The sequence below is a fragment of the Olea europaea genome, unplaced genomic scaffold, assembly GCF_002742605.1.
Source record: "Olea europaea var. sylvestris unplaced genomic scaffold, O_europaea_v1 scaffold337, whole genome shotgun sequence".
Lineage (NCBI taxonomy): Eukaryota > Viridiplantae > Streptophyta > Magnoliopsida > Lamiales > Oleaceae > Olea > Olea europaea.
The window spans coordinates 358,805-375,871 of record NW_019252694.1 but is presented as its reverse complement, the minus strand read 5'-3'; the positions used below and the strand labels follow the sequence as shown (position 1 = coordinate 375,871).

General features: G+C 41.5%; 1 protein-coding gene across 1 annotated transcript; it reads right to left on the bottom strand.

The window, feature by feature from the left end:
- Positions 1-7,833: 7,833 nt before the first annotated feature.
- On the bottom strand, positions 7,834-8,916 carry LOC111386005. The gene is made up of 2 exons (XM_023010434.1): positions 8,614-8,916; positions 7,834-8,514 (listed from the first exon to the last, which is right to left on the bottom strand). The coding sequence occupies exons 1-2, from the start codon at positions 8,914-8,916 to the stop codon at positions 7,834-7,836; spliced, it is 984 nt and encodes a 327-aa protein (XP_022866202.1).
- Positions 8,917-17,067: the final 8,151 nt, after the last annotated feature.

Here is a 17,067-nt window from a genome sequence, read left to right as displayed (position 1 = left end):
TTAAATTAGGCTACTTATCTTGCCTCAAAGGTGTAATTTCTTCAACCAAATGTCTAAAGGGCTTTTATCAACCTCTTATTTTCTCTTTTATCATCTTCTCATTTGCTTTCTGTACAACCCATGTAGCGAGTTTTAGGCCGATGACTCCCAAACCAGTTGGCTTTAGGGCACCAGGTTTTAAACCCTTACAGGCTTATTCACTCGAGTTGTACAGGCTTGATCAAATGACTTATTATTAACCTCTTTCCCTCTTGCTTTCTATATGACCCCTATAACGAGCTTTGGGCCGATGACTCCCAAACCAATTGATCTTAGGGCACCAGATTTTTAAATATCCTGAAAGGCTTACTTGCTCGAGCCATAAAGGCATGAAAAGAAGCATCTATATCTAACCATCATGTAATGAGTTTTAGGCCGGTGAATCCCAAACCAGTTGGCTTTAGGGCACTGGGTTTTAAACCCTTGAAGGCTTATCCACTCGAGTTATAAAGGTTCGATCAGATGACTTTTTATTAATCTCTTTCCCTCTTACTTTCTATATGACCCATTATCGAGCTTTGGGCCGGTGACTCCTAGGCCAGTTGACCTTAGGGCACCAGATTTTGAAATATCTTTACAGGCTTACTTGCTCGAATCATAAAGGCATGAAAAGAAGTGTCTTATTCTCACATATTAATTTTATACCCTTTGTTGTTTTTCTAGACATTTGATTTCAAAAAAATTAAATCTCCAATTTAAGATTTTCGCCTAATCTTCATCCAACTAGTCTAGGCAATCCACACAAAAGTTTCATGCACGGAGCCTCCACTTATCACCACATTCCCCTACAATAGCTCAATTGTATTACCAAACAGTTCTAAGGTAGTTCCACAGGTTAATTCATTAGAGGGTTATCATTCTCTTACTATTTTACGTTCAAGACCTCAATCCTTCACCTAACATGTATGGCATGAATGGCGTGCATAATGAATATCTAGTATTACATCAACAAGTGTTGGTCCATGTTTTCAGCACCCAATCCATAGTTTATAACTTGTACTAGTCCAATAATGACACCAAAGCGTTTTCAAGTAGTCAAGTTCACACGACACAACAAATCACACATTATGCATTAACGTACATAGATCATGATGCACATATAGAGATATTGAAAATTATGTCACCAACCCCCCAACTTAGTCGCTACATTGTCCTCAATGGAAGTAAGACAATAGATGAATTACATAATTTTCAAGAAACATGATAAGCAGAATGAAAAAATGTGGGACAAAAATTTACTCCCCTAGAGTCACGGATGTGGTGGTGGCAAGTTGGGTCCCACGGTATCATCATCGGGTGGTGGGGGAAATCTGCCAAGGAGCTGCCTTGTCATCTCGTGCATCTCCGTCATCAATTGGGACTGACGGGCCTGTTCAGCTTGGATGGCCCTCACAGTCTTCCATGTATCATTGACCCGCACTTGAATGCCATCCACCCGGCTCACGTACAAATTAAGCCTCCCGTTCATTAAGTCAATCTCACGACGAATAGCTGTGCCGTGGTCCCTAACGTCCCGGATGTAATTCAAAGCGGAATGATTATCTCTCTGTAAGATTCCCAGGTCGGTCCTCATGCGGCCAAAGTCCTGAAGGAAACCATGTAGATCCCGACTGATGCCCGTGGTGCTGGAAAAAATCTGTCTCAATAACTGCTCGTCAGCATAGGCTTTAGGAGCCGGAGCCTGTGGTGGATCTTGGTCAATCGGGACTGGTCCCTAATCAGCCTGTTGTCTGCGTTGCTTAGCTTCTTGCTCTGCCTTGTGTTTGATTCGAGCTCGGATCTGAGCTTCAAATGTGGTTCTCTTTATCATAGGGCTTGGCTTGTCAGGAAATTCCTCGGGGAGGAGGGCAACCCCCGCCGCTCTGCATAGTCCACTAATGAGGCTCGGGAAAATCAAGGTAGTACGGTGATCCCCCCATGTCCCCAATGTTTGCAGCTGGTTATAGATATGAGTGGCCAGATCTATTTTATTACCCCTAACCAAGTGGTAGATGAAACCAGCTGTAGGATCTGGGAACGTAGTCCTGTGCAAAATAGGCTCCACATTGTGGCAAATAAAGATCCACAAGACTGCAATGGATGGGTTCAGCTCTATTTGGTGCCACTCTGCAGTCTCAAGAGGCCTTGCATTCTATCGTCCCATCAAAACTGCCCTCCACCTCAGGCCAAGGAAAATCCATCGGGATAGGCACCATATTCTCATTGGTGAGCTGATAGTAGTCATGGATGACCTTGGGAGAGAACATAATCCACTTCCCCCGAACCCAAGTTTGATGGAAGTGCTCGGTGCCAAGTGTGTCAATATCACCGTTGAAATTGGCGAGGAACTCCCGGTAAAGATTCTCATATACAGGATGTGGTCGCTCCGCCACTTTTTGCCAACCACATAGGTTAATCAAATTAACCAACTCAAAATCTGGGAAGTCATCTAGCTTCACCTCCCGTTCAGCATGTATAGTCTAGTGACACACAATATTGTCATATCGGGCGGTGGTGTCGGCATTGAGGAAACGGCGAAGCTCCCCCCAAGCTCCCTAGTACGGGCAGTGCCTGTGGATGGGCCGGCCTTGTCTTGTCCTTGCAAGTTACGTTTGGTAGGCATCCTGAAAAGAATGAAAACAAATTTAATCAGTTTAACATGAAAGGACTAAGTATTGATAGAGAGAGTAATGATACATGACATGAAACCACCCAAACTCTCTTCAATTTACATGCTAATTACTAGTAATGAAACTCTATATCGCAGAAAAATCGAAAGAGTGGAAAAGAACTTAAAACTATATCTCGAAAAAGTAAAGAAAGGCACTATCGTCCCATGACCAAGTGATGCTGTTCACCCTCGAGAATCAACTAAAAAGAACAAAGTTCCCCTGGACAAAGTTTGGGCATATGAAAGTATTCATGGCAAGCTATCACATATTCAAAATGCACTACAATCGGGATTCATTGAGCTAGAAAAACAAGGGGCCGAAGTATGGGACGTAACCTGGCATGGCAAAGCAATTAAGTGTGCAAGTGTAGCAATAAGTGTAATTATGGAATGCGAATGAATGTCCACAAAATTTTGCCGTCACTAAGTCTATGTAAGCATGAAGGAATACGAACCATAAGTGGAAAGTCCAAAAATTGCATAAATACTTCTCATGGGAATTTGATCGAACATGTTGCGAGCAATTGAAATTTTCAATTGAAAGGCATAAAAACATGTCCAATAAACTCCCATATACAAATTAAGGCAATTTACACAACCACAATGCAATCAGTAAACAAACCAAAGCCAAGATCAATACGAATCAAACACTACGAAGAAGAAGAAATACCTTGAAATCGGCTTGGGTAAGGAGATGAAATATATGGCACCAATGAGAGTCCTTTAACCGTGACGATGTGTGCCTGAGTGAGATAGAGTGTGTGAGTGAGATTGAGTGTGTGAGTGATTAAATGAAGCAATTGGAGATGAGAACTCGAGGGAGAATTCGTGCTCGTGTGCTGCTGTGGGGGTGGGAAGAAATGGTAAAAAAAATTGCTAAGTGACGGGTTAAAACCCATCACTGGACGCCATGCGGCCGCATGGTGTTAATCCGTGCAGCCGCATGGTATAAAATATTCCTGCCCCTCACTTTTGGTAAGGGTCCATGCGGCCGCATGGACCCTTTGCCCATGCAGCCGCATGGACAAAAATAAATTTTTTTTAAATGACATAACCTAAATAAATAAATAAAAAATAAAAAAAAAGAAAAGTAGAAAAATTTTACGTCCCCCAAATTGACTCGACTCGCGTCCGATCTAAAAACAAAACGATCATCTTTGTACCTCGGAATGCGCGATCACACACTCAAACAACCAAACTCCTTATTTGACTCTGATCAAATGCATCAATTTGCATGTAGTGCCTAGGCTATTATGCTGGAATGATTGATGACCTAGTAAGCTATATGAAATTTAACTAAATACTAAAAATGAAAGCAATAAAAAAAATTAAAAGGATATAGTGGGTTGCCTCCCACCCAGCACTAGGTTATAGTCGATAGCTTGATTTTACCGCCTTGAATCATTCTGGTACTCCGAGCTGGATGGTGGACTTGTCCTTTGAGAAATCACCGCCCCAATAGTGCTTTAACCGTTGTCCATTAACCTTGAATGTCCCTTTGCTATCGTGAGAGATCTCAACTGCCCCATGTGGAAACACTTGTGTAATTGTATATGGGCCAGACCATCTTGATCTCAACTTTCCTGGGAACAGCTTAAGCCTGGAGTTGTAGAGTAGCACTTTTTGCCCCACCACAAATTCGCACCTCTGAATGTGCATGTCATGCCACTTCTTGGTGCGCTCTTTATAGATCTTTGAATTCTCGTATGCTTCCATTCTGAGCTCATCCAGTTCATTCAGTTGTAACAGCCATTTTTCCCTCGCAGCCTTCAAATCCACATTCAATCTCTTCATCGCCCAGTAAGCATGATGTTCTATCTCAAGAGGTAAATGGCACGCCTTCCCGAAAACCAATCTATACGATGACATCCCTATTGGTGTCTTGAATGCAGTCCTGTAGGCCCACAAGGCATCGTCTAGTTTCTTAGACCAATCCTTTCGTGATGAGCTCACTGTGACTTTGAGTATTCGCTTCAGCTGTCTATTGGATACTTCGACTTGTCCGCTAGTCTGTGGGTGATATGCAGTGGCTATAAGATGTTTAACCCCATACTTAGCCAACAACTGCTCAAACTGACGTTTGCAAAAATGTTTTCCCCCGTCGCTAATTATAGCTCTCGGTGTTCCAAATCGGGTAAAAATATTTTTCTTCAAAAACTCAGTTACCACCTTCCCATCGTTAGTAGCCAAAGCAACAGCCTCTACCCATTTTGACACATAATCCACTGCTACCAATATGTATTGATTCGAGAAGGATGGGGAAAACGGTCCCATGAAGTCAATCCTCCACACGTAGAACAGCTCCACCTCTAAGATATTATTCAAGGGCATTTCATTTCTTCTGGATATATTGCCCGTACATTGACATCTGTCACACCTTTTCACAAATTCAAAGGCATCCTTAAACAGTGTAGGCCAATAAAAACCTGATTGTAGGATTTTCCCTGCCGTTTTCGATGCACCAAAATGTTCGGCATATGTAGATGAATGACAGTGTTCCACTATCAACGGCATTTCTTCTTCTGGTACACAATGACGAATGATTTGATCAGCTCCCCGCCTGTATAGATGGGGTCTTCCCAAAAGTAATACTTCAGTTCGGCGAAAAATTTCTTCTTTTGGTGGCTTGTATAGTCAAGTGGTATGATAGACTTGGCTAAATAGTTCACTATGTCGGCATACCAGGGTGCCTCTATCACACCAAAAATTTACTCGTCTGGGAAGATTTCATTTATTTCCACCTTCTCTATCTGTTCTGCGTTCTCTAGCCGAGACAGGTGGTCGGCTACCACGTTTTCACTGCCTTTCTTATCTCTGATTTTCAAGTCAAACTCTTGCAGTAATAGTATCCAACAGATGAGACGTGGCTTAGCATCCTTCTTGTCCATTAAGTATTTGATGGCGGCATGATCGGTGTAGACGACGACCTTTGAACCCACAAGGTATGATCGAAACTTGTCAAAGGCGTAGACTACAGCAAGAAGTTCTTTCTCCGTAGTAGCATAATTGAGTTGAGCGTCGTTCAAGGTCTTACTTGCATAGTAGATCACATGAAATATTCTATTCCTTCACTGACCCAATACGGCTCCCACAGCAAAATCACTTGCATCATACATCAATTCAAACGGCAGGTTCCAATCTGGTGTGATTATCACGGGTGCTAAAGTCAACTTCTCTTTCAAGGCATTGAAAGCCTGCAAACATTCGTCTGTGAACTCAAATGCAGATTCCTTCATCAATAAACAGCACAACGGTTTGGTAATCTTCGAGAAATCCTTGATGAATCTTCTATAGAACCCTGCATGTCCAAGAAAACTACGCACACCTTTAACTGAGGTAGGTGGTGGTAGTTTCTCGATTACTTGAATCTTTGCTCTGTCCACTTCGATGCCATTCGTTGAGATTTGATGCCCTAACACGATGCCTTCTTGTACCATAAAGTGGCATTTCTCCCAATTCAACACCAGGTTGGTCTCCGTGCACCTTTGTAGTACAAGACTCAAACAATCCAAGCACTCGTCAAAAGAAGATCCGAATACCGAGAAGTCGTCCATGAAGACCTCAATGAACTTTTCAATCATATATGAGAAAATAGCCATCATGCAGAGCTAAAAAGTTGCAGGAGCATTGCATAATCCAAATGGCATCCTACGGTATGCAAAAGTGCCATAAGGGCAAGTGAAGGTCATCTTCTCCTGATCGTCTGGGGCCACTGGAATCTGATTATATCCGAAATATCCATCCAGAAAACAGTAATGCGAGTGCCCGACTAATCTCTCTAGCATCTGATCGATGAACGGTAGTGGGAAGTGATCATTTCGCGTAGCTGTGTTTAGTTTACGGTAAACAATGCAAACTCTCCACCCCGTCACTGTCCGTGTAGGAATCAATTCATTTTTCTAATTTTCTATCACCGTAACACCTCCTTTCTTTGGAACCACTTGCACTGCGCTAATCCATGCACTATCTGATATTGGGTATATGATGCCTGCGTCGAGTAACTTCAACACCTCAGCCCTAACCACTTCCTTCATGTGTGGATTCAATCTCCGTTGACCGTCGATGCTTGGTTTAAACTGTTCCTCCACGAATATTTTTTGCATGCATATGGACGGGCTGATCCCCTTGATATCTGCAATTGACCATCCCATGGCTGTTTTATTCTTCCTTAGTACCCGAAGTAATTTTTCTTCCTCCAACTCATTGACAACACTTGAAATAATGACCAGCAGTGTAGAAGATTCTCCCAGTTACGCATATCGCAGGTGTGGTGGAAGTTGTTTGAGTTCCAATTTGGGAGGTTTCACAACAGATGGGACTGAATTTGTAGCCCTTGTTCCCAGTTCTTCATAGTAGCGTCTGCGCATATATGGCTGGTTACTTTCCATAAACCGAGCACATGTTTCAATGTCACTGGAATCAGAGTGAATTGATTGTGAATGTGCAATACATGCCTCATATGCATCGGAAGGATGATGTAGCTGAAATGTGTCTTGGACTATTCTATCTATTACATCAATCTAGAAGCAGCTATCTGACTCAGTTGGGAATTTCATTGCCTTGAATACGTTGAAGGATATTTGCTCATCACCAAGCCTTAATATCAGCTGCCCTTTCTGGACATTGACTATCGCTCTTCCCGTAGCTAGGAAAGGTCGTCCCAAGATGAGAGAGACATCCTTGTCTTCTTCCATATCCAAAATGAGAAAATCAGCTGGGAATATGAATTTTTCCACTTTTACCAGCACGTCTTCAATGATTTCTCTTGGATGTGTAAGGGATCGATCAGCCAATTGTAACGTAACTGTAGTAGCTTTAGCTTCTCCCAAGCCAAGTTTCCTGAAAACAGAGAGAGGCATTAGATTAATACTTGCACCCAAGTCACACAAAGCTTTATCAAAATGACAGTCTCCAATAGTGTAGGGTACAGTAAAACTCCTTGGACCTTTCAATTTTGGAGGTAGCTTTCTCTGGATTCTGGCGCTGCATTCCTCAGTCAACATTACTGTTTCATTTTCTTCGATCTTTTGCTTGTTGGAGAGAATATCCTTCAGAAATTTTGCGTAGCTCGGCATCTGGACCAGCGCTTCAGCAAACGGAATGTTGATGTGTAGTTTCTTGAAAACTTCAAGAAACTTATTATACTACTGATCCAGTTTATGCTTTCTTAATCTTTGCGGGAATGGAATAGGTGGCTCATGAGGATTAACCGGTCTGATAGTTGCACCACTCTGTGATACATTGTAACTCTTCTTCACTTCATCTTCTATGGGATTTTCAGAATGTTCTCCTACCTCTTCATCTAAGGTTTGTGATGACTCCTTACTGACTGTCGATCTTTTCACATGTATCTCTGGCAGTTGTACTCCACTTCTGGTTGTTATTGCCTTTGCATACTCCTTAGGGTTAATTTCAGTATTGCTAGGTAAGTTACCCGGTGCTCTACCCATCATGGAGACTGCCATCTGTCCCACTTGTGTCTCCAAGTTCTTGATCGCCGCATTTTGATCTTGAAGTGTTGTTTCCGTCCTTCGCATAAATTGGTTATTGGCTTCCATATACTGATTTGTTTGTGCCATAAATTTCTCGAACATATCTTCCAACGGGGGCTTTTTGTCTTGCTGCTGATATTGCCCTTGTGGTCTGTTCTGATTCTGATTAGCCCACGAGAAATTTGGGTGTTTTCTCCAGCCTGGATTGAAGGTTTCTGAATGTGGGTTGTTCTGTTGGCGTTGACCCCATTGTACAAAATCTGCATGTTCGACCCCCTGAGCGAGAATTGGACAAGTAGCAGTGCTGTGGTCTGCTCCACATTCCTCCCAACTCTACTTCATTACTTGTTTAGCAGTAGTAGTTTGAGAAATACTTTCAACCTTATTGAATAAAGAATCTATTTTCGCCGACAGTGCTGAGTAAGTGTCTACTTCATACACCCCAGGTTCTCTTTTCTGAACCACTCGATCCATGGACCACATAGCTGAAGTTGTGGCCATCCTCTCAAACAGATCCCATGCTCCATCGATCGTTCTTGTTGAGATAGACCCGTCGGATGATGCATCCACCATATTCTTGAAGGATGGGAGTAATCCAGTGTAGAAAAATCTGATCTGGGTCTTTTTGTCGAAGCCATGTTGTGGGCACTTTCTCAACATGTTTTTGAAGCGGTTCCATGCCTCTTCAAATGACTCTGACTCGACTTGGTTGAATATTGAGATGTCGTGCCTCATTTTTGCTACCTTTGCTGGCGAGACAGGGAGTGAATCCAGCCATTCAAGTGCCTTATCCGCAAGGTGTGTGGCAATAGCCGTAGCATTATAGCATCATCAGAGATGCCTTGGTATCTGAAGTGTTGGCACATATCCAGAAAGCGGGATATGTGCGTATGAGGGTTTTCACTGGCCATCCCGTGGTATTGATGCCCGTTCTGAAATAGCTGAATTACATTCGTCTTCAGTTGGAAATTTGGCTGCCCAAATGGAGGGTATATGATGCTAGATTGACTTTGCACCACCAATGGTGCCATAAAATCCCCAAGCACAATATTCCCATTCTCTTCAACTGCTTATCGGGGATCAAGTTTGGAAATTTGAGGTCTCATGTCTTGAACAAAGCAAGTACACCCAAACACTCTAGGGGCAAGAGAGAATAAAGTTTGAGAGGGAAATAGAATTGAATAAGGGATTTTACCATCTAAAACAGAGGAAGGCATACGATTGATTAAGTAACATGCAGTAGAGACTGCATCTGCCTAAAACTATTTTGAGACGTTCATATGAAAGAAAAGATCTCGTGTAACTTCCAATAAATGATGATTTTTCCTTTCTGCCACTCATTTTGTTGTGGAGTAACGATACAAGAAGATTGATGAAGAATACCATTTTGAGATAGAAAAGAAGTAAATGTGGATGAGAAATATTCCTTGGCATTATCACTCCTTAGGATGCAATAGATTTATCAAATTGAGTTTTAATCTCAGCATAGAAGTTGCAAAAAATTGAAAATAGTTCTGAGCGATTTTTCATAAAATATGACCAAGTAACTCGAGAATAATTATCCACAAAGGTAACAAAATAATGAAAATCGATTTTAGATAAAATCGGATAAGGTCGCCAAATATCAGAATGTATTACATCAAAAGTAGATGCAGCCCATTTATTCATTCTAGATAAATATGGTACCCTATGATGCTTTGCTAATTGACACGACTCACAATCTAACTGAGACACTTGACTAAGATTAGGACATAATTGCTTCAAGACAGGAAGAGAAGGATGACCAAAGCGATAATGGAGCTGTAGAAAAAAAGAGGTAATTGTGCATGTAGTAGGTCTTGGCACATGTGTGGGAGAAGAGTCGAGCACATACAAGCCATTAAACTCACGCCCTCTACCAATAATCTGCTTCATCCCAAGATCCTGAAAAATGCATTGGTTAGGAAAGAAAAGAACACTACAATTAAGATATTTAGTAATTTGACTCACAGCTAAAAGATGAAAAGGAAACTGAGGTAAACATAAGACAGATGATAATGGTAGAGAGTCTGTCGGATGTGATGTCCCACATCTGACTACAGGGGTTGTAGATCCGTTAGCTAAAGTGACACATGGTAAATTGGACGAATACTGAAATGATGAAAGTATACCTGTACTGCCAATCATATGATCTGTGGCACTTGAATTAATGACCCAATTGCGAGACGAAGTAGAAAGACACGCTATAGAATTACCTTTGTTGGCTAGAGTGGAAGTGGAAGGTGTAACAAGCTATTGAGTAGTGGATTGTTAAGAAGCATAAAATTGTATAAGAAGAGCGTATTCGTCTACTGGAATTGTAATTTGATGTTGAGATGGAGGCGTAATGGGTGTAGGTAGAAGACCATCCTGAGTAGCAATATTGGCAAATTTCCTCATAGGGGTCAGAATTGTGTACTTTGCTGGTTTGCTATTTAATTTCTAACAGTTCCTTCTTACATGTCCTTGCTCTCCACAATAATAACAACCATGAGAACCACCACCAGAGATTCTATCTCTACTGCCTCCCCCACCTCCTCTTCCTTTTATACTGTAACTGTTATTTATCTTTGAATTTGTGCCAACTAGAGTTACCGTTTCATTTGGTGTCACACTGTTCTTTGTCATTGTCCTTACATACCCAAAGGAGACGAGCATATATATCACTCAATAAAGGTAGTGTCTCACTGGTGAGTAACTGAGTACACAACACCTTATATTCAGGACCCAAACCTGCAAGAAAACACTGGACCACAACCTGTTCTTCTTGTTCATACATTATCTTCACATCACTAATAATAGGAAACATGGCCCATTTTTCTTCAAATGCCTGTTTTACCTCAGTATAATATTGAAATAGATTTCGCCCCTTTTGCTCAGCCCGATAAATCTTTAACATCAATTCATGAACATGCGATACATCTTGTTTACTCACATATAAAAATTCTAGAAAGTTTCATAATTCTTTTACAGTATCACAATGATTAATGACATCGTCAACTGTCGGGTCAAGGGCATTTTGAATTTGATTAAAAAGTTTATCATCCTCCATCAACCATTTTTTTAAACCTCCGGATTAATGTCAGATTTTGGAAGTGGTTCATTGGCCAAGTGATCACCCAAATCCACACTTGACACATACCTACAAACAGTTCTCTTCCATTGGGCATAATTTCTGCTACCCGTTAGCTTTCTATCTGTTATTTTTGAGGATGGGTTTAATGTGATTTCATTAACCTCTTTTTATCATTTTTAGCCATGATTAACTAAAAGACAAAAATGAGAGCCCAAAGATATAAAGAACCCACAAAAAAAAAAAATTCAAGTTCTAAAGAGGTTCAATTAAATAATACAACCCAACAACTAGAATATAGAAGCCCAATTAAATTGACCCCGTGAGGCAGGGCCCAATTAAATCCAAAGCGTGAAACAAACTGACCAAACAAAAGAAAGCCAGTAATGCAGAACCCAAAGTGCAGTGAAGTCCGACCAGAATTCTTTCCGTCCAACGTACCATCTAGAAGCCAAAATCGTGTCCCATATCACTGAACACTGAACCCAACCAAAACCGTGTCACCAGAACCACAAAGTCGGCCAAAATCTGCAAGCCCACCAGGAAAAAAGGTATAAAAATGGTCGACGTCCACGCTCACCAAGAAATGGCTCTCTCGCTCGACTAAGAAACGTTGACAGACACGTCAAAACAAGGCCAAACAGCGTAGGTAACTGAGAAGGAAGTTTGGGCAAGAGAAGAGAGATTAAATGGGTTGGGAATTAGGACCATGCTCTGATACCATGTTAGTTGGTTTGGAAAAAAGCCTCAATTTCTCATTCATATTCACCAATGGGTACACACATATATATACATGAAGAGGATATTTCTCAAAAGAAAATAATCCTCTCCAATAAGGAAATAATTCTAGATTTTTTATTCCTACCATACTTCAAGTTCATTCCTAAATTAGCACATACTTCACAACAATCTCCTTAATGTCGTTATCAATAACTGCCTCTGCTTTCAAATTTCTATATGTATCCAAGCGTTCCAGGTCAATCTATGGATTGGAAACCCACTCTGCCACTCCCTCAAAACTAACACCAGACGTTCTATCGTTATCCATGGGCGGCAAAGAGGTACCCCTTCTAGAACAGTTCTTGTTCATCCTTTCCTTGCTATGGGTTTGTTCTGAAAGATGGACACTAGTGGTACATAAGCTATGTTGTTCCATTAAATCACCATCACTACCAATAAAAGAGCCATTGCCATGTTCAGAAGGATTAGTACCTGATTCAGATTTTCCACAGAATGTCTCTAGAGACAATGTCTCGAAAATCTAGGACAGGATGTTCAAAAGACTCAGGAAGACAACCGGTGGATTTTCCCTTCCTGGCTGTCCCCAAGCAACTGCTCTCCGAATTTCCATTCCTATCCAGAGTGTTCCTTGGGCTTTCCATTGTGGGAAAGTCATTAAGCCTAGAGTGTACTTTATCGATAGTCTCCATCCTAGCTGGTCAGACCTTATTCAGATAAGACATCTCCATGGGAGACGAGGAAACAGACTCTTCAGGTGATCCTTTGACTTCTTTGCAATTGCATCTGCCTTTATGGGAATCCAAAACCTTAGAGGAGCTAGAAGTGGTAGCCACTGATAACAGTTTAGACCCCAAATCCTTCTATAGTGATTCTATATCATCCATGGTTAGCCACACTGAAAGCTTTGCTATGTATTTCCTTGTCTGACATTCTTTGTCAATAATCCTGTCAAATGGATTTTTTTTATCCCGTCAAATGGATTTTTTTTATCCCAGATAATAGAATCTTATTTGCTGTACTTTGTCTTATTGGTACATCTATATCCTTATTTTTTCTGAACTCCTCCCCCTCAATCTAAGATATCCTGGACTTCTCTCTATGAAATCCACTATTGCTGCTCACCTCCTTTACAGATAGCATGCTATTTTGAAGGTCACTTTTACTTTGTAGTGTCAGTTGATAATCCTGACTACCTAGAGAATCCTTCAATTTTCTCTTCCTCCAAGAAATTTTCCTCTTATTGCATGTAATCATATCCAGGGACCCATTATCCGGTGATTCCTACATATTATCTTTCCATTCTTTCCTAGAAATTTGTAACTTCTCTCTCCCTCCAGTCTTGAATCAAGTACCCTAAGTTTTTTCTTATCCTTCAAATCTGGCAAACCAGAAGACGTACTGTAGCCAACCCTACCAAGATCCCCACTAGGGTTCTGAAAGTCATCCAAATTTATTGCGCCTTCAGTTATATCTTTTTCACATTTGTATGTACACGCTAATCAGACTCCCTCTTTCTTTTCTTCCTTGCATTTGCATCATCTGCGAGGATATTATATCAGAAAACAAAGTAAATATTCATAATTAGAAAAATGAAGGGCAAAAGGAGATGCCAGGGGGATAATAACACACCTTCAACTAAATGCTCATCTTTTCATTTATATAATGATTTTTCCATGACAGCCGAAGACTTATTCTGACACTGCCTATTAGATTTGTTAACTGAATTCAAAGCTGCTTGAGGCTGGTTGAGTGTATCATAATTCACTATTCAATTCAGTTGACCAAAAGTATATCACATAGAGATATGAATGCAAGTGGATTACTGATGGCAAACAACTCCCCAATGACCATGATAGTAGATGCCAACGGCTACGGTAAACAATGTTTACCTCAACTGGTACGCACTGGTAGAACCTTAGACTAGGTATTCCTTCAAATAGGTCGCATGCAAGTGTTATTTTAGATTTTATAGCACAACCACAATCTTTCATTTGGATAGAAAAGATTCCAACAACTTCTTTTATTTATCAAAATCGAGTTCAACTCATTCAAAGGCTCCCAATCCAGTTTTCAATTCACAATGGCTCATTGCAAGTGCCTCAACAGCATTGCAATCTGTGGAGTAGAGTATAGTTAAAAGACTTAAATTAAGCATTTTATTGAGCATTTAGCTGCCCTGCTTTTCTAAACTTCTCTATTTCGGAAGGCCTCGCAATAGCTAACAATTTCATAAAGCAATTATTCTTTGTACCCAAAGAAATGTTCCCCCAGAGCCCAAAGGAAGTATCTCAATACCCAGATAGCCCCAGTAGATGAACTGGAGTACTTCTCGATGGACCTACGGGACCCCACCAAGACGCTAAAAGTGGGAAATAACTTACCCACCCATTTGAAGGAGAAGTTGAAAGACATCTTCAGCAAGAATTTGGATGTCTTTGCTTAGAGACATGAGGACATGGTGGGCATTGACCCCAAGACCAGTTGCAACCACCTGAAAATTGATCCAAAGGTTTGCCCCGCATAGACAAAGAAAAGAGCCCTTAACCCAGAAAGGTGTGAAGTTTTAAAGGAAGAGGTACAGAAGTTGATTGAAAATGGCTTCATCAGGGAAGCCATATACCAAAAGTGGGTCTCCAACCCTGTGCTGGGCAAGAAGCACAACGGCAAGTGGATGGTGTGTATAGATTTCACCAATCTCAACAAAGCATGCCCTAATGATAGCTTCCAACTTCCCATAATCGACCAATTGGCAGATTCAATTGCCAGGCATGAGCTGTTAAGCTTTATGGACGCCTATTCAGGCTATAATCAAACCCCAATTTCCCGACCGATGAGGAAAGCATGTCCTTTATCATCGATAAAGGTCCTACTGCTATAGAATGATGCCTTTGGGTTGAAAAATGTCGAGGCCACATATCAAAGGCTTGTAAACAAAATGTTCGCAAACCTCATCGGGAAGATGATGGAGGTCTATATAGATGACATGCTGGTGAAGATCTTTAAGGTAGATGACCACGTAGCGCACCTGAACAACACCTTCTAAATCTTGCAAAGATACAGAATGAGGCTCAACCCCCTTAAGTATGCATATGGGTTGCATCTGAAAAATTCTTGGGTTATATGGTCAACCAAAGAGGAATTGAAGCCAACCTGAAAAAATCAAAGCCCTCATCAAAATGAGGTTCCCCCAGAAACCGAATGAGGTCCAAAGCCTAACTGGACGAGTGATAGCCCTCACCCATTTTGTCTCCAAGGCCACTAACAAGTGCCTCTCATTTTTCAAAGTGCTAAAAGGATGAAAGAGATCCAAATGGATGGAGGAATGTGAAGAGGCCTTTCAGGGCCAAAAAAGGCACCTGAGGTAAGCCCTCATCCTCTCAAAACTGAAGTCCAATGAAGTGTTACAATTATACTTGGCTATCTCGAACGAGGCCATCAGCGTAGTTCTAGTTCGTGAAGAGAATACAATTCAATTGTCCGTATACTAAACCAGTAAGGCACTTCTAGCACCCGAAACGCGCTATTTCAATATGGAGAAGCTGACTTTAGCCCTTATCACAGCATCAAAGAAGTTGAGCCCTATTTTCGAGCTCATACTATACATGTCTTAACCAATTTTCCTTTGAGGCAAGTGCTTCAGAAACCTGAGGCTCAGAAAGGTTGCTGAAATAGGTTGTGAAGCTCAGCGAGTTTGACATGATTTTCAAAATGAGGGCGACTATGATGGGTCTAGCCTTAGCTAATTTTGTGGTAGATTTCACCAATGTCCTAGAGAGGAAAGAAGAAATGGAACCTTCTGACCATCCACATGGAGCCTATTTGTCGATGGGTCAGCAGGAAAGTCTGGGTCAGGAGCTAGAGTTGGCCTAATAAGCCCTGAAGGTCACAAGATGACCTCAGCTGTGAGGTTCGAATTCAAAGTGACAAACAATGTAGTAGACTATGAAGCACTCTTCGTAGGCCTCAGATTGGCAAAGAAGATGCAAGTGAGGAAGCTCATCATCAACAGCGATTCCCAGATGGTTGTTAGCCAAGTTAATGGCACTTTTATAGCCAAGAAGATGAGCATGTCCTCGTACTTGAAGCTAGTGATGAGCCTACTGGGGTCCTTTGAAAAGTTTGAGCTAATCCAAATCCTACGAGATGAAAATGCACATGCTAATGCCCTATCAAAGCTTGCCAACAGTAAGGATTTCGAACTTCTCACTGTGATATCGATTGAGCACCTCACCATGCTCTCCACCGAGCCTCCAAAGGTCATGTGGGTTGAAGGAACCCCAACTTGGATACAACCCATCATTGTCCATCTTAGAGACCATGTCCTCCCCACTAACAAAGAAGAAGTGCACAAGCTGAGGAGAAGCTCAGCACACTTCTTATTTTTCGATGACGTGCTGTACAAGAGAGGCCTTTCCTTCCCACTTCTTAGATGCATGGGTGGTGAAGAGACCAACTATGTACTGAGGAAGGGCTAGCATTGACACAAAAGGTATTGACGTAGGGGTATTACTGGCCCACCTTAAAAAAGTATGCCATTCAATTCGTGCGTAGATGTAAAAAATGACAATGCTTGTCTCACATTTAAAGATAACCGTAGCAGAAAATGACAACAGTCTTCAGCCCCTGGCCATTATCTAAATGGGGCGCGAACCTCATAGGTCCTCTACCTAAGGGTAGAAGAGGTGCCAACTTTGCAATAGTGGCCTTCGACTACTTCACAAAGTAGGTTGAGGTCGAACCTTTGTCGAAAATCACAGAAGCAAACACTTTCAAATTTTTATGGAGGAACATCATATGCAGGTTCGGCATTTCCCACTCCATCATCTTCGATAATGGAAGGCAATTTGATAACAAGAAAGTTCATGACCTATGTGAGGAGCTTGGCATAAAGAAACATTTCTCTACACCTCACCACCTCCAGGCCAATGGCCAAGTGGAAAAACCATCAAGTATGTCCTCAAAATGAAGCTCGATATATCAAAGGGGCATAGGTTGATGAACTGCCACAAGTTCTTTAGGCAATCTAAACCACTACCAGAACCCCAACAGGGGAG